The sequence below is a fragment of the Sus scrofa genome, chromosome 8 (assembly GCF_054392235.1).
Source record: "Sus scrofa isolate SSC_HxYL_T2T_F1_AM1 chromosome 8, Sscrofa_HxYL_maternal_Yorkshire_Landrace_v2.0, whole genome shotgun sequence".
NCBI lineage: Eukaryota > Metazoa > Chordata > Mammalia > Artiodactyla > Suidae > Sus > Sus scrofa.
In genome coordinates this window covers 94116251-94141020 of record NC_139390.1, presented here as the reverse complement: position 1 = coordinate 94141020, position 24770 = coordinate 94116251, and the positions used below count along the sequence as shown (strand labels likewise).

At 39.8% G+C, this 24770-nt stretch overlaps 1 protein-coding gene across 5 annotated transcripts in view; it reads left to right on the top strand.

The window, feature by feature from the left end:
* Window positions 1-724: 724 nt before the first annotated feature.
* Window positions 725-24770, top strand: part of NAA15 (N-alpha-acetyltransferase 15, NatA auxiliary subunit) — an 80630-nt gene continuing 56584 nt past the window's right edge. For all 5 annotated transcript variants that reach the window (XR_014812911.1, XR_014812912.1, XR_014812910.1 and 2 more), the window contains exon 1: window positions 725-1077. Coding sequence is in view for 2 of the 5 variants with exons in the window: in XM_005656536.4 (XP_005656593.2) it covers window positions 1024-1077 (54 nt within the window). In the remaining 3 variants the exon portion in view is untranslated. The remainder of the gene's footprint in view (window positions 1078-24770) is intronic.

Below are 24770 nucleotides of genomic sequence, written 5' to 3'. Positions count from 1 at the left end.
AGTCACAATGCTAAGCACTAGCTTGATACCAGCTCTAAGGGCGTCAGTGACCTTGAATGCTTCACTATCCCAAGGTGACTCATACAGTCCTCAACACTGCATTGCATGAACTCAATGATAAAATAAAAACACACACTCTAACCTTCAAATGTTTCTTTAGCAGTGCAAATATGGCACTTCAGGGTCTGGCTATCTTTCAGGGTCCTCTTAAAGTAGTAAAAGTAAATCACCGATACTCCAGCCAGGCCCATTTAATTGGTTAACTCTTTCACGCTTTTCAGACTCCATTAAGCTCCATCTTCTCTATATATCTATTTACAAATACCCACTGGGGTGAAGCCTTCATTTCTCCTTCGCCTCTGGTACCTAATTGGCACTTCATCCGCAAACACGGCGCTTCTTGGACACCGACATTTTAGCACTTTAGGCTCAAACTATGATTATACGCACAGGGAGCCTCTACGCAATGAATGAAAGGCCAATTTAGCAAGGAGGAGTAGAAAGGCTATTTTTGATGAGGAGGCGATGGGAACAGCAGCTGGCTACTCTCGCCTCGCTTCCCCCGCGCCTCCTACGCTGGGACCTGAAAGGGTGGGCGGGGCTTGCCGCTACCCTCCCGGCCCCGGCCAGCCGCCAGCTCCAGGTTTCCCAGCAAGCTTCAGGACCAAGGAGGTGGGGAAAGGAGGTCATCGCGCCTGCGTACTAGGAGGTGTGACCCGGGTGGGAAAGCCCTCCGCGTCCGCCATTTTGGCTGCCTCTGTCGGTCTGTTCAGTTACCACGTGAACCGCCGACGGAGACCCGTAAGGGGGGGGGGAAAGCGGTGGTAGCGTTAAGTGAGAAAGGAAAAAAGACTACGAGGGGAAGGGGTGTCGAGGTTGGGCGACGCGGTGACCCGAGGCCTGGTGGCGGCGGTGGATCGGGGCAGTCAAGGCTGAAGCAGCCAGGGAACGACGGCGGCGGCGGTCGGACAAGCAGACTGACCGAGCCGGGCGGTGGCGGGAGCAGCGGGAGGAGCCGGAACGATGCCGGCCGTGAGCCTCCCGCCCAAGGAGAACGCGCTCTTCAAGCGGATCTTGGTAAGTGTGAGGCTCTGGGCAAGCAGTGTGGAGGATTTAGCCGGTACACGGGCCTGTCACCTCTAACCTCGGCCCGCCGGGCACCAGGCCACCCCCGCCCGGGACCCCGCCTTCGTACTCCTAGTCAGGCCGAATGCACTCCTTCGTTCCCTTCTTTTGGTTCCCACTTGGGCTCGCGCGCCAGGGACCAGTCTTCCTCCTTTCGTCCTCACGTTTCGGAGGCCGTGGTTCCGGAGTAGGCCTCGTTCTCCTAATTTCTAGACTGCCGGTTTTCATTCTCCCCGAACGGAGAGAGGAGAGGCCTGGTCTTTAGCAGGGAAGTGGGCAGCACAGGCAGGAGTGGTGGCTCGGGTGGTGCGGGAACCATGCTGGCAGGCCGAAGTGGCACCCTTGGAAGGAACAGGTGGTGCGGATGCAGCGCAGCTCATTCATTGCCCAAGCGCGACTCTCCCTCCATCGTCCGTCCCTCCCTCTTCCTTTCCTCTTGGGATTCACCTGTCCCCGCCCGACTTGGAGACACAGAACGGCCTGGAAGGAGGGAAGGAAAAAAGGAGTTAAGAAGAGGAAAAGGAGCTTTCTAAATGACTGTCTTCTTGTAGTCAGTAGCTTGCTTGAGTCTGCAGCTTCTCGGCCTCTCTCATTCCCTCTTTTCTGAAGTAGGGAAGAGACATTTATTTCTTAGTTTCCGAGCGGGAAACAGCCCCACCCCATCACCCTCCTAGGGAGGTGGGGCGCGTTGCGAGGGGGCGGTCCAGTAGGAAGTGAAAAGTTAAGAGCTTTTAGTTGAGAAGTTCTAGACCCAGGTTTTCTTGTGGATTGAACTGTATTAACACTGATGCAAGAAATAGGCAGCAAAGAGAACTTCTGGAATGGATCTTTCTGATACTAGCTCAGGCTAGATAGTTACTTGCATTTCAAATGTGTGTAGTTTGTATTTATTAAATACCATAAATGCAGCCATGTTTAGAGGACTGTTTACGTTGTAAAATTTCTTACAACTTTGATGCTATAGTTAATACATTGTAGCACTTTTTTTGTTTGGCATTTACCATGTGGGTTGCCGCTTTCAGGGAAACTGCATTTGCCAAATTTAAGATTTAGGATTTGGAGTGTGTGTGTGAAAGTGTTAGTTTTTTCCTCTGGTAATTTAAATTTATTACATTTGTTTGAAAAGTATAACAACTCTGGGGATCCACGTTTTCTAGACCTAGGAAGGTAGTCCATGTTGAACTAACTTTGATTTTACAAAAATATCCACATGCTTACAGATTTAGTCAATTCGTGTGGAAAACATGAGGAAGTCAATCCAATACCATGTAACTCTTAATTACCTTGAAGTCCTTAATGCGAGTTTTTGGTTTTGAGACTAATGGGAGTATAGGTGGGACTATAGCACAGTTTTATCAGAACAGTTTGTTTACTTTTGAACCTTTTTAAAGAACTAATTGGTGTGTGGGTTTGGCTGTAACATAGTTTTAGGATAGCAGTTTTTTGGGTGTGTTTTTTTTTGGTCTTTTTGCCTTTTCTAGGGCCGCTCCCACTGCACATGGAGGTTCCCAGGCTAGGGGTCGAATCGGAGCTGTAGCCACCGGCCTATGCCAGAGCCACAGCAACGCGGGATCCCAGCCGTGTTTGCAACCTACACCACAGCTCACGGCAACGCCGGATCCTTAACCCACTGAGCAAGACCAGGGACCAAACCCGCAACCTCATGGTTCCTAGTCGGATTCGTTAACCACTGTGCCACGACGGGAACTCCAGCAGTTTTTTGTATTTAATATTCCTTCCCCAATGCTTATTTTGAAAAACTAAAGTTGAAAAGTTGAGACAAGGTACATGAAGCCCTCATGAACCCTTTATGTAAATTTAATATTTAAAATTTTGCCATATTTGCCTTCTCTTTCTTCTCACTCATATATACAAGCATTGAAAATAAGTTGCAGGCCTGATACTTCATCCCTAAATGCTTCAGCAAGCATCTTCTAAGAATAAGGACATTATGTTGTGTAACCACAATACCATTAACAATCATTCCCTAATATTGTCTGTTATCCAGTTTATATTCATATTTTCCCAACTGTTATGACAGTGCTTTGTTAAAAAAAAATCAAACTTTTTATTTTTAGGTAACTAGAGTCAAGCATAATTTTAAAAAACAATGTGGAGAGATTACCTAGGACCCTTTACCCAGTTTCCCTGTTGCTCATGCTTTGCAAGCTATAGTTCAATATCATACATAACATTGGTACAATCTGTCAATCTTATATTTCTCCATTTTACTTGTATTAATTTGTGTGTATATTTAGTTCTTGCAATGTTATCACATGTGTAGATTATATAACCATCATTACAGTCAATATATAGAACAGTTTCATGAACACAAGGATCCCTCTGTTGCCCTTTTAGAACCACACCCTCCCATGTTCCTCCCATCTCCTCTACCCCAGACTCTGGCACCCACTACTAATCTATTCTCTGTTTTTATAATTTGTTTATTTCAAGAACGTTTACTAAAAAGAGTCATACAGTATATAACTTTTTAGAATTGGCCTTTTATTGTGCAGCCAATTTCCCTTTAGATTCATGCAAATTGTTGGGTGTATCAATAGTTTGTTCTTTTTAATTACTGAGTGTTATTCTATGATGTGGATGTACCACAGTTTGTTTAACCATAGAATAGCAATTTTTTGATTAAACATCTTAAACTTTTTTTTTGGTGGTGATAGTGGAGGAAAATCTTTAAGTTGATTGCTAAAATCAAAGTGCTAAAGGATTTCTTGTTGTGAGGTGTATGCAAAAATGTGAAAAATCACTAAATGATAGGAGATACAATATCCTTACTGTTTTTTTGTGTTAAGAATGAAGAAAATATTACTAACCAAAAGTATGGTTAGTGTTTACTTTTTCAAAATTGCTTCTGCTTCCTCAGTTTTTGTAGTAATTAAGCACCTTTGATTTTAAACCTTCCAACCCCCCTTCCTTACTCCCGGTGCCCAGTCCAGCACAGGGAAAGTTGGGATTACTCTAATGACTTGTAATCAAGTGTTACTAGGTGGGGTAACTGTTAAATCATTCCAGTAGCATTCAGTTTTTGAGGTACTACTTTGTTAGTTGTTCCATACTTGTTTGTAGTAAACTTGTGGAGAAATGAAGTTAGTGTTTTTTCAAAATTTGAAACCTCCATTTCAAAATAATGAAGTTTGTTTTTGTCCTAATTTTTCAAAGGAAACCTGGTTTACCAGTTCACAGAAAATTTCAGAGTTTCTGTAATGGATTTGCCTGGCTCGTTCTAGTCTGGTTGATACCTAAAATTCAATTTTGTTGCATATTTAGCCCAACTTTTTTCCCCCCAGCATTACTCTACTGTGTTCTGCAATGTTAAAGTTGGTCAGAATGTCTACATAGTGTGTCATGTCTATAATTTGTCTATAGAAAGGGCAGATGATGAATTTAGTGTGATATTATGTAGGAGTTTAGTTTAAAAAAGAATTGTGTTTGCCAGAAGCATTTTGTTGTCGTTGTTGTAATTACATACTATTCTAAGAATTCGGAAACCTAAGTCATTAGAAAATTGTGGCTTTGCCTACTCATGATGCCATTTGTTTATCTAAATAGTTTGAGGGTCGTTTATTAGATCTTACACCACTTTCTTAGGATATAGGTTCAGGGTAGGAACAATAAGGTTACCAGGGTAAAATGAAATCCACATCTTTTTGGATTTTAACCCACTTGGAAAAGTAGTTGGACACACACTAACACCTTGTAATGAAGTGTTGCTACTTTGGTGATTGTTGTTGCTTCTACTTTATTTTCTCTTCAGATGTTATATGAGCTATAAGAAAAAAAATCTAAGCTGGGAATACTTGAAATATTGTACATCATTAATCTATTTTTGGACTTTTGCCTGAATGATTTATGCTGTTAGTTGAAAGTCTGAAGGGTAGAATTTTCCCTTCCTATAAAAGTGGTAAGAGAAGTTAGCATATCGTGGTGATAATATTTGTTATTTATTGAAAATTTGGCATTTGCACTGCGCAATAGAACTTTTGGTGATGATGGAAACGTTCTATGTCTGTGCTATCCATTATGATAGCATAGCCCTTAACTCCCTGTGGCTGTTTATACCTGGAATGTGGCTAGTGTGATTGAGAAAGGGAATTTTTAATTTTAATTAAATTCGAACATCCCCGTGTGGTAAATGATTACCATTTTGGACAGTGCACTTGTAGAATCCTTTAGTCTCAGATCTTCTCAAGATGGGAACATTTTCATTAAGGAACACACAGATTAAGGTTAAGAGCTATTGTAAGAGTCAGGAATGAAACTTGAGGGGGTGGCGCTTATATATACTACACAATTCTTTGTTAGGTAAAGGGAGTTGTAATTGTTAGGCAGATACAAACATTGTACGTACCTTCAAATATTTAGGTAAATTATTTTATATTATTTATTGCTTTTGGGAAAGGTGCTTCTTCTACAGTTAATGATAGGTTGGATTTAGTTGCAGATGAAATTAAAATTAAGAATTTTTTTTTTTGCTTCTTTTTAGGGCTGTACCCGTGGTATGTGGAGGTTCCCAGGCTAGGGATGTATTCGGAGCTACAGCTGCTGGCCTGCGCCACAGCCATAGCCACACCAGATCCAAGCTGTGTCTTCGACCTACCCCACACCTCATGGCAACGCCGGAACCTTCACTTACTGATCAAGGCCAGGGATCGAACCCACATTCTCATGGTTCGTAGTCGGCTGCGCCACGGTGGGAACTCCAAGAATTCTTAACAAGTAAATTTCCACATGCTCATGGGGAGGGCAGCTGACTTAAATTTATATGTGACAATAATAGTTTTGTAACTGAATGTGGTCAGTAACCTTGAAATTGATTTTAGTGTACTTTTCCCTGTACTGCATATGTTTAGAATACAACAAAAAACAAAAAATGGAAACAAAGTTTTACCTGCTGTAAATTCCCCTTCTGTATACAGTAGGTAATCAAATGTTTGAACTAGAATAAATTTGTTTCAAAGTGAATTTGAAAATGAAATTCAATTTTGCTATAGTATAAATACGCTATTCTTTTAAACCTCAAAAAATACTTTTTTAAAAGTGTAAAGATGGAGTTCCCATTGTGGTGAAGTGGTTAACGAATCCGACTAGGAACCATGAGGTTGCGGGTTTGGTCCCTGGCCTTGCTCAGTGGGTTAAGGATCTGGCGTTGCCGTGAGCTGTGGTGTAGGTTACAGACTCGGCTTGGATCCTGCGTTGCTGTGGCTATGTCATAGGCTGGCGGCTATAGCTCCGATTTGACCCCTAGCCTGGGAACCTGAATATGCCTCGGGAAGTGACCCTAGAAAAGGCAAAAAGACAAAAAAAAAAAAAGTCTATAAAGAATCTTTATTTATTTATTTATTTATTTTTTAGGGCCACACCCATGGCATATGGAGGTTCCCAGGCCATCGGTCAAATCGGAGCTTTTCCTGCCAACCTGTGCCACAGCCATAGCAATGCAGGATCCGATCCACCTCTGTGACCTATACCACAGCTCATGGCAACACCAGATCCTTAACCCACTGAGCAAGGCCAGGGATCGAACCAGCAACCTCATGGTTCCTAGTTGGGTTTATTACTGCCGAGCCACAATGGGAATCCCTATTTCTGCTTCTGATAGTACATTTCTCAGATAGCATTGATTCAAATACATTTTCTTTGTTCGTAAAAGTCCTTTTGGACGTAAAAAGCTAGGTCATAGAAGGCATCCCATACTAAGGACTGTTCAGAATTTCCTTCCCCAGAAACCTGCATGGCTCATTTCTTCTCTTACGTCTTTCAGAATTCTGCTCAGATAGCCTCTAAATGTTATGCAGTGGCCTTCCTTGACCAGAAGTCCTCTTCAACTCAATTTTCTTATTTTCGTCCTTGTTTTATTTTTCTCCTTATTACTTACCATCAGCTGTTATATATATACAAGTAGGTCTTCCACAATTAAAATGTCTTCCATGGAAATTCCCGTTGTGGCTCAGTGGTAACAAGCCTGACTAGTGTCCATGAGGATGCATGTTTGATCCCTGGCCTCACTTAGTGGTTTAAGGATCCAGCATTGCCATGAACTGTGGTGTATGTTGTATGTCGCAAATAAGGCTCAGATCCTGTGTTGCTGTGGCTGTGGTGTAGGCCGGCACCTGTAGCTCCAATTCGACCTAGCTGGGAAACTTACATATGCCGCAGATGCAGCCCTAAAAAGCAAAAATAAAATAAAATAAAATGTCTTCCACAATTAAAATGTAGGTTTTATCAATATAGAGGCCTTGTTATTGCTGTACTTACATAGGTTGAAATAATGTACCATAATAGGCATTTAACATTTTTACGTGAAATGAATGTTAAGACTGACTATAGATTGAGGGAGAACTCTTTGGATTTTGTGCTTGCCTGTAAAGGTTTTTGGAGAAGGAAGTTGGATGGGCCTTGGCATTGTAGAATACATTATTATATGAGGTAATTGTAGAGTATCAAGTAGAACCTGTATTACCTGGTAAGACCTTGGAAGTTTCATTTATGAATGAATCATAGTATTAGTTTTGTTTACATGGCCTTTATCCCATCACATAAGCATAATGAGAGGAAATTTTTATTGTTTCTTTTGGTTGTTTTCATATTGAAGGAAAAATGGCATCTAGATTAAATGAAGATGTTTGTCATGAGGAGCCTGTTCAATCGGATAGTAAGGCTTAGTCATTTGGAATTCCATGAAGCTCTAAAACTGATTCTGATACAAAGTCAGCCATCAGAACTAGTGTATATGGTATTATGAGACAGGAATATAAAATGTTAGCGGGGAGAACATTTGTAATTTAGACTTGATTTGTGAGTGTTTTTCAGAAAATTTAAAAATCAAATTGGATTCTAGGAATATGGGAAAGGTATGCTGGGAAGCTAGTGTGGCAAAACAAGCCACTTAACTACTCAGCCATCCGCATTCATATCTAGATAAAACTTTGTTTTCTATTTATAGGCAACAGCCCTAATGAAGATAGAAAATCTTAAGATTTTTGCGAAGAATGGTTTTAGAAATAATGTCAGTTGCCAGTGCTGGTGGTAAGAAGAGCAATTCAAGAGGTTTAAAAGAATGATGGTTCTTAGAATATACATTAAAATGTGGAGGGGAAGAAATTTTATACTGTGATTTCTTTTTTTTTTTGTCTTTTTGCCATTTCTAGGGCTGTTCCTGCAGCATACGGAGGTTCCCAGGCTAGGGGTCCAATCAGAGCTGTAGCCACCGGCCTACCCCAGAGCAACAGCAACGAGAGATCCGAGCCGAGTCTGTGACCTACACCACAGCTCACGGCAACGCCAGATCCTTAACCCACTGAGCAAGGGCAGGGACCGAACCCACAACCTCATGGCTCCTAGTCGGATTCATTAACCACTGCGCCACAATGGGAACTCCACTGTGATGTGTTCTTGACTTTTGGGAATTTCCCTGGAATGTCAGCTGTACGTTTACATCTAAACTGTTTTGTGGTACATACTCTACCAAGTTGTATTGAAGTTATAACTTAAAAAAAAAATCCAAAAAACTAGTTTAACTTGTTATATATGTTTTTTTCCCCTTTAGGTAAGATATGAATTGTATTGTTCACTACTTAATTTGAAATTCAGAAAATTCCACAGAAATTTAATTTAATAAAAGCATCCTCTTGGCTATCTAAAAGGACAGTATATTGGAGTTTCCTGGTGGTTCACTGGGTTAAGAATCCTGTGTTGTTACTGCTGTGGCTCGGGCGGATGACGTGGCATGGGTTTGATCCCTGGCCTAGGAACTTCCATATGCTGTGGTGCAGCCAAAAAAAATTTTTTTGTCCTTTTTTCTTTTTTTTCACAGCTGCACCAGCGGCATGTGGAGGTTCCCAGGCTAGGGGTCAATCGGACCTGTAGCTCCCAGCCTACACCACAACTCGGGATCCAAGCCTCGTCTGGGACCTACACCACAGCTCATGGCAACGCTGAAACCTTAACCTGCTGAGCAAGGCCAGGGATTGAACTTGCGTCCTCATGGATGCTATTCAAATTCATTTCTGCTGAGCCACAGTGGAAACTCCCCAAAATTTTTTTTAAAAAGTAAGATATAAACTGCATGCAGTATAGTCATAATGATTGAGGAGTTCCTGTTGTAGCTCAATGGTAACAATCTTGACTAGTATCCATGAGGATGCAGGTTTGATCCCTGGCCTCGCTTAGTGGGTTAAGGATCTGGCATTGGCTTGAGCTGCAGTGTAAGTCAAAGATGTGGTTTGGATCCCAAGTTGCTGTGGCTGTGGTGTAGGCCAGCAGTTGCAGCTTCAGCCCCTAGCCTGGAAACATCCATATGTGGCAAATGTGGCCCTAAAAAAATAAATAAAATTTGCATTACTCCTTTGAGGAAATGGTAGTAAATGGTAGCCAATCCTTATAATTACGTTGTCTAAAGTATGTTTCTAGTTGCTTTATATATAGTCGCTTGTGCTATATCAGGACATACTGGATTCCTAAAAGTCACTGTACTATTTATTCAAAATCAGGTGATAAAAACCACAGGGTTTGTTGGGAAAATGAGGTTGGTCACAACACTTCAAAACTTCATTAGTGACAAATTAGAAACAAAAGTAAGAGTCTAATAAAAAATGTTAGCAGTTTTACATATGTAAAGTGGCTAACAGATATATAAATACTGCAATGTAAATACTGCATTTTGCCTTGGGAAAGACCTGAAGTTTGCTGTGGAAGTAGGTATTAGAAGGATAGCAGCTGGTGAGATTTTATGAAGTGATGGAAGGAAAGCTATCTTAAATCTGAGAGAAAGTTGTAAAGCCAAAGGTGGTTGTATGTGGCTCATAACCCACGAAGTGAACTGAGGGAAACCGAGATGTCTGGGGTGTGTGTCTGTGCTGTGCATGCCTGTGTGGCTTATTTCAGCTGGCTGCAGTTTTCTGTGTTCACATAGTTTTTCTGGCCGACAAATTCTACAGAAGCAAAAGTGAAGTTTGAAATTAGTACGTTCAAAATGTTCCTTAAATATCAATGGTATTGGAGCAAATATGTGTTTTCAAAAGTATCATTGTAGCAGAACTGGCCGTACATTATCTAACTTACTGATGTAGAGTTCACACAGCCTGGGACTGGGTATCTCTTCCTTCACTCTGAAGTGTGTCTATTTACTGAAGCCAGAACTTCTTGCATCTAGTACCTGAGATGATGTCACATTTTTTGCCACCTTAGTTGCCACTGCCATTAAGGAGACAAAGTTTTTCCAACATTCTCTTTGTTAGAAGAAGCTTTGTACCTAGAGTATCAAAAGTTTCAGGTTAATTCATTTTAAAGATTTTTGTGAGGTGGCTAAGTAACATTTTTAAAGAAGATAAAATATGTTTCTTCAATTTGTGTTTTGAAACAGTTTTGATGCTCAATGGGGGAAGCCTGACGTGGAAGAAAAATCGATGATGGGTTTTAATCCTAGCTCTGCTTTACTTTGTCTTTTGCACTTTTATTTTACTTATTTATTTATTTATTTTTGTCTTTTGCCATTTCTTGGGCTGTTCCTGCAGCATATGGAGGTTCCCAGGCTAGGGGTCGAATCGGAGCTGTAGCTGCCGGCCTACACCACAGTCACAGCAACTTGAGATCCGAGCCTCATTTGCAACCTACACCACAGCTCACGGCAACACTGGATCCTTAACCCACTGAGCAAGGCCAGGGATTGAACCCACAACCTCATGGTTCCTAGTCGGATTCGTTAACCACTGAGCCACAACGGGAACTCCTGTCTTTTGCACTTTTAAAGTTACTTTGTAAATTTGAGTAAAAAAAGGAGTTCTCTTGTGACACAGGGGGTTAAGGATCTGGCGTCACTGTAGTGGCCTGGTTCACTTCTGGTGGCATGGGTTCCATCCCTGGCCCCGGGAACTTCCACAGCCAAAAAATTTTTTTTTGAGTTAAAAAAGAAAAAACACTACTTTGCTGACCTACCTCACTGGTCACGTAGTGAGATATGTGTGAAAGTCCCTGGCAACAGTAGAGCATATGTATTGGTAAATGTGTATTATAGGTGTAGTCTGTCAAGAAAGTTATTTAGCTTTTTCATTGAATTGATCTCATCTTGTTTTTATGTTTATATGTTTTGTATTCTCTTTAGCACTTCCATTTTTGTATATTTTTTACTATTTATGAAGGGTTTTTTGTTTTAGTTATTTTTGTATTTAGTACCTTTAAACAGTCCTTTAGTCTTTTTTATCTTATTTAAGGTGAGGAGAGGGGAATTTTATACTGTGATTGTAAAATATGCTACTATTTGATTTGTCAGCTTTAAATTCAACCCATTTTCTTATGTGTGATGCAGCAAATGAGTTTATTCTACTTTAGTTTTTTTCGATGTCTCTTTTCCTCTGACTTTTTTTTCCCCTTCTTTTTTTTTTTTTTTTTTTTTTTGCTTTTTTTTAGGGCTATACCCGTGGCACATGGAAGCTCCCAGGCTAGGGGTTGAGTCGGACCTACAGCTGCCTGCCTGTTCCACAGCCACAGCAACTCAGGATCTGAGCCAGGATCCAGGCCGTCTCTGCAACCTATACTGCAGGTCAAGGCAACATCAGATCCTTTACCCACTGAGTGAAGCCAGGGATTGAACCCACATCATCATGGATATTATTCAGCTTTGTTTCCATTGAGCCACAGTAGGAACTCCTTTCCTCTGACTGTTTAAAGTTATTTTTACTTTCTTAGCGGGTCATTTTACATACTATTCTACTCTTGTCAATGCTTTTGTATTAGATTTAGTTAATGTTTACCAGAAGACCTTTTTCTGAAGTTTTCCCATATCTCTTGGTTGGATGAAGCTTGTTGTCTAGTAGAGATTCCTCAAGCAATGCTTCTGGAAATCTCTTCAGATTTTACATATTGAAAGTGTTTTCCTACAGTCTTGGTGTTTGAAGGACCCTGGCTGGGTATAAAATCCTTGATTCTTATCTTCTTAAGTTTATTGAACAAAATTGCCCTGTTGTTTTGCTTATATATTGCTGATGCCAACCTGATTTTCTTTTCTTTGTAGGTGACTTGGTCTTTCGTTTTGAAGATTTGAGTTTTTCTTTGCCTGTAATTAAAATGTTTTACTTGGATATGTCTCTGTGTCAGCTCTTCTGGATAAATTTTTCCTGATTGTGGTTTCAGATTGTAGATTTATGTTTTCTTTTGATTCAAAAATTATAGTTTTAGGAATTCCCACTGTGGCACAGTGGATTAAGAATGCGACTGTATGGGAGTTCCCGCCGTGGCGCAGTGGTTAACAAATCCGACTAGGAACCATGAGGCTGAGGGTTCGGTCCCTGCCCTTGCTCAGTGGGTTGACGATCCGGTGTTGCTGTGAGCTGTGGTGTAGGTTGCAGACGTGGCTCGGATCCCGCGTTGCTGTGGCTCTGGCGTAGGCCGGTGGCTACAGCTCCGATTAGACCCCTAGCCTGGGAACCTCCACATGCCGCGGAAGCGGCCCAAAGAAATGGCAAAAAGACAAAAAAAAAAAAAAGAATCCGACTGTAGTGGCTTAGGTGGCTGCAGAGGTGCGGATTCAATCCCTGCCCAGTGCCGTGGGTTAAGGGATCTGGCATTGTTGCAGCTGTGTGTAGGTCATAGCTGTGGCTTAGATTTGATCTCTGGCCCTGGGAACTTCCATATGTTGCAGGTGCTGCCATTAAAAAATAGAAAGAAGTGTAGTTTTAAATTTTATTTTTCTCTTGTTACATTCCTCAGTGATTTTTGTTTATTGGATCTTTGCATCTCTTTTATGTTTTTCTTATTCTTTTCTCTATTATTCTTTTGCTTGAGAAGTCTTATTTTCTATCTCTTTAGAGCGTACATCTTGCAATTTTGTCATCATTTCTGAAATGATTTTGTGGTTTTTTTCTGTTTCTTTAGTTCAGTTTGTTCCTATTTTAAGACTTACTATTGTTCACTCTTTTTAAAAATACTTTCTGATTTGAGGTATTCTTTTATGTCTGCATATGTTATCTAATTGTTTCTGATTTGTGATGGAATGTTACATCTTTCCTTTGTTTTATCATTCTGATTTTTGGTGTGTTTTCATCTGCCCAAAAATTTTTTGCTTTTAAAAATTCTGTATAAGTAACTTGATATTGATGTTGGGTTATTTCTCCTCAGGTTGCTTTTTGTTTGTTTTTTTGTTTTGTTTTGCTTTTTATGGCCATACCTGTGGCATATGGAGATTCCCAGGCTAGAGGTCTAATCGGAGCTGCAGCCATAGCAATGCAGGATCTGAGCTGCATCTGTCACCTACACTACAGCTCACGGCAACGCCAGATCCTTAATCCACTGAGCGAGGCCAGGGATTGAACCCTCAACCTCATGGTTCCTAGTTGAATTCGTTTCTGCTGCACCACGACGGAAACTCCCAAGAGCACCTTTGTTGCTACAATCAAAAACAGTTTTAAAAAGAAGTCCCCTCTCCTCCATTGTTCTGTGTTGTTTTAGTAGGGCCTTTATATCTTCAGTGCTGCCCTCTCCGTCAAGCCTTCATGTGACATTTTATCATCCTTCTAAGGTGTTTCCTTCTCCAAAGCCATACGTTACTAAAACTGCCACCTTTGATCTTACTTTCTAAACCTCTGCACTTTTTTCTTGTATAGTCAAAATCCCAGTTGTATTTGGTTTCTGTGTATAACCTCTACATTTGACTCCTCAGTAGCTGTTTTTCTCGCCCATCATGCCTCTCAGTACTTCCTTTTGACCCCTTGCTTGGGTAAACTTGGGTGCATCCTAGTTAATATTACATGTATTCAGTCACCACGAGGACCCTGCTCTACTGTTTTTTTTGTTTTGTTTTGTTTTGTTTTTCTGCCACCCCACAGCATATGGAGTCCCCAGGCCAGGGATCATTTCCACACCACAGCTGTGACCTGCACAGCATCTGTGGTAATGGTGGATCCTTTAACCCACTCTGCCAGGCTGGGGATTGAACCTGTGTCTTGGTGCTACAGAGACGCTGCTGCTCCCATTGGACCACAGTGGGAACTCCTGTATTGCTCTTTTGAACAGTTCCCATTGGAACTTGGAACTTCTGGTCTTTTTTTTTTTTTGTCTTTTTTTGGGAACTTCTGGTTTTGAATGTTTATGTACTTATATGTAAATTAGAGTTTTTAATTGTCACATCTCCTTATAATGCTGTGGGTGATTTTATTTGCTCTCTTTCTTGGCCTGTATAGTTTTATGAGGATTTGTGTAGACTAGAAATTAGGGGACAGCCATTATCCTATAAGGAATTCATTTCTGTTTTTATGTGCTATGCTTGAAAATAATAGTGCTTGCTTTAAAATCATTTGCAATTCAGGTTTTATATAATTGTATAGTATACGATTACGCTAATATTTCTGTGTTGACATAACAACTATATTGTTTTCCTTAAACTCTTTGGGATTATTTATCATCAAAATAATATCATTGAAATAACGGAGGTTCTATTATATAGCTGACTCCAAATCATATGTATATACCTTGAATTTTACTGAATTTTGTCCTGTCTCTAAGCAGAGTTTATAGCAGAGTTCTATTTACATTTAACAAGAATCCTAAATTTTCCTTCAGTTGTCTTTTCTCAAGTGGCATAATTTAATGCTGGGGGTAGGAGGGAAGAAAATCTTGCATGTTTTACAATGCATTAACAGGGTTATAATATCCAGAAAGCTGGTCATGATTATCACATTCAGTTTTGCTAGTTGTAAGCCCTTATTTGTAATTTTAACTTCTGGGCCCAAAACTTGGGGAGAAATAGACCAATGACTCCCTTATGCTGATACATCAGAGAAATATTGGTGTAAAATCCCCACAGACCTTTCTTACCTGTTTCATCCTGAGACTCTGTGCTTGTTACTTTAAAATTTTGAAATGCCTTTTGTTTTGTGAAATAGTGATAGATTTTTAAATAATTGTTTATTTAGAAAAATAAAAAATTTAGTAACCCCATTTACTTTTTTTTATTTTTATTTTTTGGCTGTGCCCACAGCACGCAGCAGTTCCTGGGCCAACAGTGGAACCTGAGCCACAGCAGTGACAACTCCTGAGTCCTTAACCACTAGGCCACCAGGGAACTCCTAGCAACCCCATTTTTTGTTTGTTTGTTTGTTTGCTTTCTCTTTTTTAGGGCTGCACTTGCAGCATGTGGAAGTTCCCAGGCTAGGGGTTGAATTGGAGCTGCAGCTGCCAGCCTGTGCTATAGCCACAGCACCTCGGGATCTGAGCTGCGTCTGTGACCTACACCATAGCTCATGGCAACACCAAATCCTTAGGCCACTGAGGGAGGCCAGGGATCAAACCTGTATCCTCACGGTACTAGTCAGGTTTGTTACTGCTGAGCCACATTGGGAATTCCTGCATTCCCATTTAAATTCTTTAATTGTTTTTTTGAAATTTTACTGGTTTCATAAAATATGTTGGTATGGGAACAGTATTGTATCAACCTCAAAATATCAAAGGACTTAAAATCCCTATATAAGGAACAGCTAAAAGAATGAAAAACAGAAGTTCCCATTGTGCGCAATGGAAATGAATCCGACTAGGAACCATGAGGTTGTGGGTTCGATCCCTGGCCTCGATCAGTGGGTTAAGGATCTGGCCTTGTGGTGAGCTGTGGTGTATGTTGCAGACGTGGCTTGGAACTGGTGTTGCTCTGGCTCTGGTATAGGCTGGCAGCTATAGCTCTGATTAGACCCCTAGCCTGGCGTCCTCCATATGCTGTGGGTGTGGCCCTAAAAAGACAAAAAGACCGAAAAAAAAAAAAAGAATAAAAAACAGAAGTGTTAGAGGGATATAGAGTTTGCTCAGTATAACTAAAAGCATTTTAGTAGAGTGAGCTGGCACCAGGCAAGAGCTGTGTGACCACTTCTACCAGGTGATTTTTAAGGTCTCTTCCAACTAAGAGATTCCATAAAACAGACTTGATTTGTTAAGTCATATCTCAGTGGGTCTTATTTGGTCTTATTTAGAAGTAAGACGAACTTATTTTTTAAAATAATGTAAAATCAGAAGGGAAAAATCATCCTTAAGATTTGTTTTCCCAGTTGTAATAGTTTGTCAGAAATTGTTTGATATTAAAAGGATAACAGTTATCTGTGAATGGAAGCACCAACTGAAAGAATTAAAGGAAAGGGAGGATAAAGGTAGTTTTTCAGAGATTCTGTGTTTTCTTTCCAAAAAACACATTAAAAAGTTAAAGTATAAACTGTTCTATTAGTTGGCCTTTTTTTTTGGGGGGGGGGGGGCTTTTTTTTTAGGGATGCACCCACAGCATGTGGAAGTTTTCAGTCTAGTGGTTGAATTGGAGTTGCAGCTTCCAGCCCATGCCACAGCATGCCAGATCTGAGCCATGTCTAACCTACACTGCAGCTCATGGCAGTGTCTGATCCTTAATCCACTACATGAGGCCAGGGATCAAACCCGAGTCCTCATGGGTTTGTTACTACTGAGCCACAACAGGAACTTCTATTGTCTTGAGCATATTGTTAAGTTTTGACAAATGCACAAACCAGTGCAGCTTATGCCCCTTTCAAGATGTGGAACATTTATATCTTAGACCCCTTGTTCCTCTTGATTGTAGATATTTAATTCAGTTTCTGCTTTTAGTGTTCTCTAAAATCAGTTAAGCTGTGTTGGGTCTAAATATTGTAAGTTATAGCTGATATCACAGTCCTTTTTTTTTTTGGCTGCGGCACATGGAAGTTCCTGAGCCAGGGATTGAACTTGCGCCACAGCAACAGCCTGAGCTGATGCATTGACAACGCTGGATCCTTAACCCATTGCACTACAAGAGAACTCCCATAGTGCTTTATTTAAACATTTTTATTAAGTGATTACTCAGGTTCTTTATATACATTGGTATTTAATTCTACACCTCTCCAGCATTTATTTGTAGACTTGTTAATGATTGCCATTCTGAACAATGTTAGGTGGTATCTAACTGTAGTGTTGATTTGCCTTTCTCTAATAATTAGTGATACTGAACATTTTTTCATGTGCCTGCTGGCTATCCATATATCTTTGGAGAAGTGTCTATTTAGGTCTTTTGCCCATTTTTCAGTTGGGTTTTTGTTTTTTGTTGAATTCTATGCATGTGTGTATTTTGGAAATTAAGCCCTTGTCTGTTACATCGTGATCCCATAGGTTTTTTCTCTTTTTTTTTGGTTTCTTTTCCTGTGCAAATGCTTGCAAGTTCGATTGGGTCCCACTTGTTTACTTTTATTTTTATTTCTGTTGCCTTGGGAGGCTGACCCAAGAAAACATTTATATGGTTTATGTCAGAGAAAGTTTTACTTAGGTTCTCTTCTAGAAGTTTTATGGTCCATGTAGTTTTGTAGCATGAACTTTACTGATAATGAAAACAAGCAAATAAACTTATTTTTTTCCTATTTTGTATGTTTATGCCTTTTGCATGGTTCACAAAGGGCTACTTATGATTATATCTTCTATTATATTTTAAGATTTCATTTATAATATTGCATTTCTTTTTTGCTTTGCCTTTTTTTTTTTTTTTTTTTTTTTTGCTTTTTAGGGCTACACTTGTAGCATATGGAGGTTCCCAGGCCAGGGGTTCAGTTGGAGCTACAGCTGCCAGCCTACACCACAGCCATAGCAACGCAGGGTCTGAGCCACATCCACAGCCTACACCACAGCTCACCGCAGTGCTGGAAGCTTAACCCACTGAGCAAGGCCAGGGATTGAACCCACAACCTCATGGTTCCCAGTTGGATTGGTTTCCACTGCACCACAACAGGAGCTCCCATTAGATTACATTTCATTTAGAACAAAACCTGTGTTAAAGCTGAATTATACATAGATTTTGCCTTATATGTTTTGGGGAAATAAATTGTTGAATGGAATATGATACACTATTTCCTATTTTTCTTGTTAGTCCTCTATGCTACTAGAGTTTTTACTTGGACAAGAGCAGAATTTTTAAGGAAATTTTATAGTATAAAGTAAGTTGATTATTTGCTGCTACTTTTTCCATTAAACTGTGAGAATACTGTTTTCATTTGCAATGAGTGACCTGTTGTAGGTTTAGTGCTTTTAGGAAAGAGATTGAGATTTGTTTCCTTAAATGTGCACTGATCTGTTTTTTTTTTTTTTTTTTTTTTTTTTTTGCTTTTTTTCTTTCTAGGGCTGAACCTGTGGCATATGGAATTTCCCAGGCTAGGGGTCAAATGAAAGCTGCAGCTGCTGGCCACAGCCATAGCAATGTGGGTTCTAAGCTGTAACCTCCATTATATTTTGAAGCAGTGCCAGATTCTTTTCCCACTGAGCGAGGCCAGGGATGGAATCTACATCCTCACAGATAGCAGTCAGGTTCTTAACCTGCTGAGTCACATTGGGAACTCTGCACACTGATTCTTGATAGGGGAGAAATTAATTCTTAGCCATTATTTGGAAGGTTATGCCATTCTGGATTATTTTTACAGGTCACATTGACAGAAGATATTTGGGTTAGTATAATTTTAATACGGAAGACTGCCAAATTTCATTAAATGGAACATAATAATTAGGAACTGAAATTTAATTACTGTCCTGAAGTGTGGTAAAATAAAAAGATAAGTGCTATAGTATTATCTCATTCAAAGAGAGTAGAGTTTGGTGGGATTTCCCTTGTGGGCTCAATGGGTTAAGGATCCAGCATTGTCACTGCTGTGGCTCTGGTTACCGCTGTGACACAGGTTCAGTCCCTGGCCTGGGAACTTCCACATGCCATGGCGTGGCCAAAAAAAAAAAAAAGTTTTTTGAGTTTGGTTTTAAATTTTTATTTGGTAAACTCGCTTATTGGGGGAATTATCCAGTTGGTTATGTTAATAAAATTTAATAGAATTTCTGTTTGTGGTGTAAAGAGCTCTCAACTGGGACTCAGGGGGCCTAGATTAAAGACTCCAAAACTAGGCATTTTGCCAACAACTAGGTTTGTAGTCTTTGGCAGATTGCTTGTTTTCTAAATTTTACCTGATAGTAAGGGTTGAACCTTTTGTGCTCAGTTTACAGGAGTATCATGAAGGTTGTATGAGATGTTAGTGTGAAATGCCTTTGAGAAATAGAGTGCTATAAACAATATAAGGTATTTCCAGTAAGACTAAGAAAAAAACAACTGCTGTCTTGAGTATTTTAAGTTCAGTTGTACAAAATAAAGTCACATTTTTGCATGTCAAGAATGTCAGTGTGGGAGTTCCCTTTGGCTCAGCAGTTAATGAACCGGACTAGGATCCATGAGTATGCGGGTTCGATCCCTGACCTCGCTTGTGGGTTCGATCCCTGACCTCGCTTAGTGGGTTAAGGATCTGGCATTGCTGTGAGCTGTTGTAGGTCACAGACTTGGCTCAGATCCTGAGTTGCTGTGACTGTGGTGTAGGCTGGCAGCTATAGCTCCAATTTGACCACTAGCCTGGGGACCTGTTGGGAATTTTTTTACGGTGCAGCCCTACAAAAAAAAGCAAAAAATAAATTTAAAAAAGAATATCAATGTCTATGATTTCTATATCCTAGTAATATATTTATTCAGGTCCATATTTTTACTCTGTGTGGGATAGATTGTTATATAATTTTTGAATTAAAGGTCCCCCCCCCCCCCCATGGTCTTTTTAGGGCTGCCCCCTCAGCACGTGGAGGTTCCTGAGCTAGGATTTGAATGGGAGCTGTAGCTACTGGCCTACACCACAGCCACAGCAACACGGGATCCCTAACCCCACTGAGCAAGGCCAGGGATCAAACCTGCGTCCTCATGGATGCTAGTCAGATGTTTCCACTGAGATGGGAACTCCTGGATTAAATAAAGCTTTCTTGTTTAAAAAAAGTCAGCATATTAATAACAGTTGCCTCTCTGATTGGAATATGACTTAATTTTTCCCTCTTTTTCCTCTCTGCTTTCTACAGTGGCTTTATATTACTTGTGTTAGTGGATTTCTTTTTTTTTTTTTTGTATCTCTAGGTCCAAACCGCAGCATGTGGAGGTTCCCAGGCTAGGGATCCAATTGGAACTGTAGCCGCTCAGCCTACGCCACAGCCGTAGCAACACCAAATCCGAGCCTCATCTGCAACCTACACCACTGCTCACGGCAACGCCGGATCCTTAACTCACTGAGCGAGTCCAGGGATCAAACCTGCAACCTCATGGTTCCTCGTTGGATTCGTTTCTGCCGCGCCACAACAGGAACTCCTGTTAGTGGGTTTTTTAAAACATTTTTCTTTTTTACTGTGATAGGCTTAGGTTGCTCTACTGTAGTATACAGGTAGTTATAACGGTTAAGTATAATGCTCTGAATCCTGATTATCTGGGTTCAGATCTTTTTTGCCATCATTTCGTAGCTGTGTGACCTTGGCCAAATTATGTAATAATTTCCCTGTACCTTAGTTATCTCATTTAAAATGTGGATAAAAAGAGTACCTTCTTCAAGGTATTGATAAGAATTAAATGAGTTTTACCTCTAAAGCTTTTAGCACAGTGCCTGGCACACAGTAGCTCCTCAGTAAGTATTAGTTATTAATTATTGACTGTTTTACATGTCTTTTTTTGATGATTTGTCTCTATGATTTAAGGATTCTTTTTTATAACCTAGCAAGTACTTAAGATTACCTAATTAGTTTTAGTGTCAGAAGTCAGTGTTTGGAACCATAGCTATTTGATTCCAAAGGCAGCTCTTTTTACTATTTTACTAATTTCATGAAGTAAAAATTTTATTTATATTGTTTCTAATATGTAAAAATGACCTAGAAATGTCATGCTAGGATTATGATACAGTGTGACACTTAATGATATATATACTTTAACAGAGAAGACTTTTATATCATGTTTACTTTATTGCCTTTGGTCAATTTAAGAAATTTAAGAAAGCCTTAAGTGTAAAAGCAGTTTTTAATGCCAAGTAAATTAAAAGTGAGATTATTAAGCTTACATTATTATGACTTACTACTACTGCTGCTGGTGTTTCATTAATTTTAGGTGTTCTTTTACTTTTTTTTTTGTAATCTCACCTATTAATAAATGCTGTTCACGTTTTTTCCTGTCTTTTGGTGAATATACCTTTGGTTTATATAACCAATTTGGGTGTATACCTAAAATTGGAATTAGTGGGTCATTGTCTGTGTATGGTTAGTTTTATTAGATATACCAAATAATATTTTTTAAAAATCTGATTTATTGAGATATAATTTTTTTTTTTTTTTTGTCTTTTGTCTTTTTTGTTGTTGTTGCTATTTCTTGGGCTGCTCCCGTGGCATATGGAGGTTCCCAGGCTAGGAGTCGAATCAGAGCTGTAGCCACCGGCCTACGCCAGAGCCACAGCAACTCGGGATCCGAGCCGCGTCTGCAACCTACACCACAGCTCACGGCAACGCCGGATCGTTAACCCACTGAGCAAGGGCAGGGACCGAACCCTCAGCCTCATGGTTCCTAGTCGGATTTGTTAACCACTGCGCCACGACGGGAACTCCGAGATATAATTTTTATACCATAAAACTCCTTCTGCCACATACTCTCACCATTTGATTAATTAATTTCATCTCCTACCAGCAAGCAGTGTATGAGAGTTCCAGTTGTTCCATAACTTTATCAGTTGATATATCAAATTTATTATTTTAATAATTTAATGACATTGTGTTTTTTGTTTAATCAAGCACCTTTTTATGTGTTTATTAGCCATTGAGATAACTTCTTTGTGTGTTATTTTTTTCAAGACTTGCCCAGTTTTTTAAGGAGCTGTTTTGTTGTTATCAACTTAAAGAAGTTCTTTTATATTGTGATATAAGATCTTAGTCAAAAATGTTTATTGTTTTCTCTGACTTGCCCTTTTTTTTTTGGCCATGTCCAAGACAGGTGAAAGTTCCCATGCCAGGTATTGAACCTGCCCCACAGCAGTGACAATGCCAAGTCCTTAACCCAGTGAGCCACGAGGGAACTCCTCAAACACAATCTTGAGCATGGAAAAATTTTTTAAAAATTTTGGCTGCACCGTGGCATATGGAAGTTCCCAGGCCAGGGATTGAATCTGAGCCACAGCTATGATCTATGCCATAGGCGCTGCAATGCTAGACCCTTAACCTGCTGTGCTACAGTGGGAAATCCTTAAACACTATCTTGAACATTTAAAATTTCTTGCTTAAAGAGTCTTGCTCACTCCAGTATAATGAAGATACTTAAATTTTTTTTTTTCTTCTGGAAGCTTTATTGTTATATATTTCACATTTAGATCTGTGATGCTTTTAGAATTTATTTTTATTTATTTGGTTTTTTTGGCCGTGCCTTTGGCATATGGAAATTCCCAAGGCAGGGACTGAACCCATGTCTCAGCAGTGACCTAAGCTGCCACAGTGACAGCACCATATCCTGCACCACAAGGGAACTCTTAGAATTTATTTTTCTATTGTAAAGAAGGGTCATTTTGGCTCTGCTAATCTGTTTTTTCTGTTTTCTCAGTTTGGATAGTTTCTATTGTTGTGTCTGTTTCACTGATCTTTTCTTTTGCAGTATCATAATTGCTTCAGTCTTAGCTGATGAAGTTTTCATTGTAGATAGGTTTTTTGTTTTTGTTTTAATCTCTAGAAGTGCTATATCTTTTTCCTATGTTCCAGTTCTCTCTTGCTATGTTTACATTTTCTTTAAATTCTGGAGCATATTTATAATAGTCATTTTGGTATCCTTATGTCATAATTCATCATCTCTTTTATGGGCCATATTTTCCTACTTCTTAGCTTATCTAGTAACTTTTAATTGGATGTTGAGCGCTAAGAATTTTATACTGTTTTATTGGATTTAATTGTCTTTTTTTAAGCATGTTAGATTTTGTTATAGCAGTTAGCGAAGATAATGGTTTGCCCATCAGTCTAGGGCTTTCTAGGGTATACTTATTCTAGGGCTAGTTTTTGTCTGCTACTGAATAGACTTTCTTGCAGTGTTTTCTGGATTACACAGCTGTTTAATGAAGACTCCGTTCTGGCTACTTGGAACTCTCAATACCAGGGGAGCCCTAAGAATTATTGAACTTTGTTTCCTAGTCATTCTTTGTTTGGCTTCATGAAGTTTCACCTTACATATGCAAGACTTAATTCTCAATAATTTTCAGCCACGATTGCATGGGGACCTTGTGCAGATTTTTGGATCTCTTTCTCTGAATAGTTCTATCATTTTCAGTACTCTGCCTTGCAGGTACCTCAGCCTCCTTGAACTTCAGCCTTTGTCTTTTTAACCCTGGACCATGATACTCTGTTTGGGATCCTTCTCCCTGTGCAGTGACATTTCCAAGTGTGTCATGTTTTATTTTGTTTTCTCTTTCTCATGGTTCACAATGCCTGTTGTCCCATGACTGACAATAATTATTGTATACATTTTGTACAGTTTTGTTGTTTATGGTAGGAAGGGGAGGTTCAGGCTGTCATGGCCAAAAGTGGGATTTCCCTTACCACATTTTTTTGGAAGTAAATTTCTACAAAGCTAATTAAGAGTTTTAAAAAAACAATGCACTAAACTGTTGCTTGAATGTGTGTAGTCCTTGGAAAAGTGACAAGTCAAGAGTATCACTTTTTTTTGAAGTTTGCCGTGGCTTGATGTGATGTGGGCTTTCAGTTCCTAGATCAGGAATTGAACCGCGGCTGCAGTGTCACGTGCCAAGACCTAACCACTGGGCCATCAGGGAACTCATAAGAGTTTACTTTTAATTAGCCTGGTCTTTAGAGCATTGCTGTCTTTAATGCTACTTACTATTATTATAATCATTATAAGAAAAACATTTTTAGACTTTCTGCTAAGTAAATAGGAACACTAAAGTTAAGTTGCTTAGTCCCTTTTTTTTTTTTTTTTTTTTTTTTTTTTTTTTTGCCTTTTTTTCTAGGTTCACACCCATGGCATATGGAGATTCCCAGGCTAGGGGTCAAATTGGAACTGCAGCTGCCGGCCTACACCAGAGCCACAGCAACGCGGGATTCGAGCCACATCTGTGACCGACACCACAGCTCATGGCAACGCCGGATCGTTAACCCACTGAGCAAGGCCAGGGAATGAATCTGAAACCTCACCGTTCCTAGTTGGATTTGTTAACCACTGAGCCACGATGGGAACTCCAAGTTGCTTAGTCTTAAGTATCTTTGGTTGTATACGGTTAATGGAGCTTGTAAATTACTGCTTCTACTCGCCCCTCCTTCTTATCTCCCAGGTCACTTTGCCTGTTGATTGTAGAGGGGTGGAGAGTTAGGAAGCTATTGCAGAGAAACTAGGACTGATGCATCCGCTAGAGAATGGAAGTGGGAGGGAAGGTAAGCATGGAGGATAATTAGGTTTTCTGCTTTATCATCTGAGTGAGGAGTTGATGGAAGGACATCTGCTGAATTGGTGAATAATAGATTTTGGGGAGTAAAGTCAGTTGTGTTTGAATAGTATCTCAGGCTTGAGGTGTGAACAACAAAGTAGAGAAGGTGAGTACATAGGTGATTATAGAACAGCTCTGTAGTTGACTGTAGCATTGAGCAATTGATGTCTTGATGCTGAATGTAAAATTTTACAGTTTTGGTTGTTTCTTCATATTTTTCTACCATGATTTTGTTGTCATTTGCATTAACTATCCCTCCCAGATCTTGAATGTATTGATTGTTTCAGAAGTTGTGAATAAGATTTGTTTAAACTTATAATATTGAATTCTGAC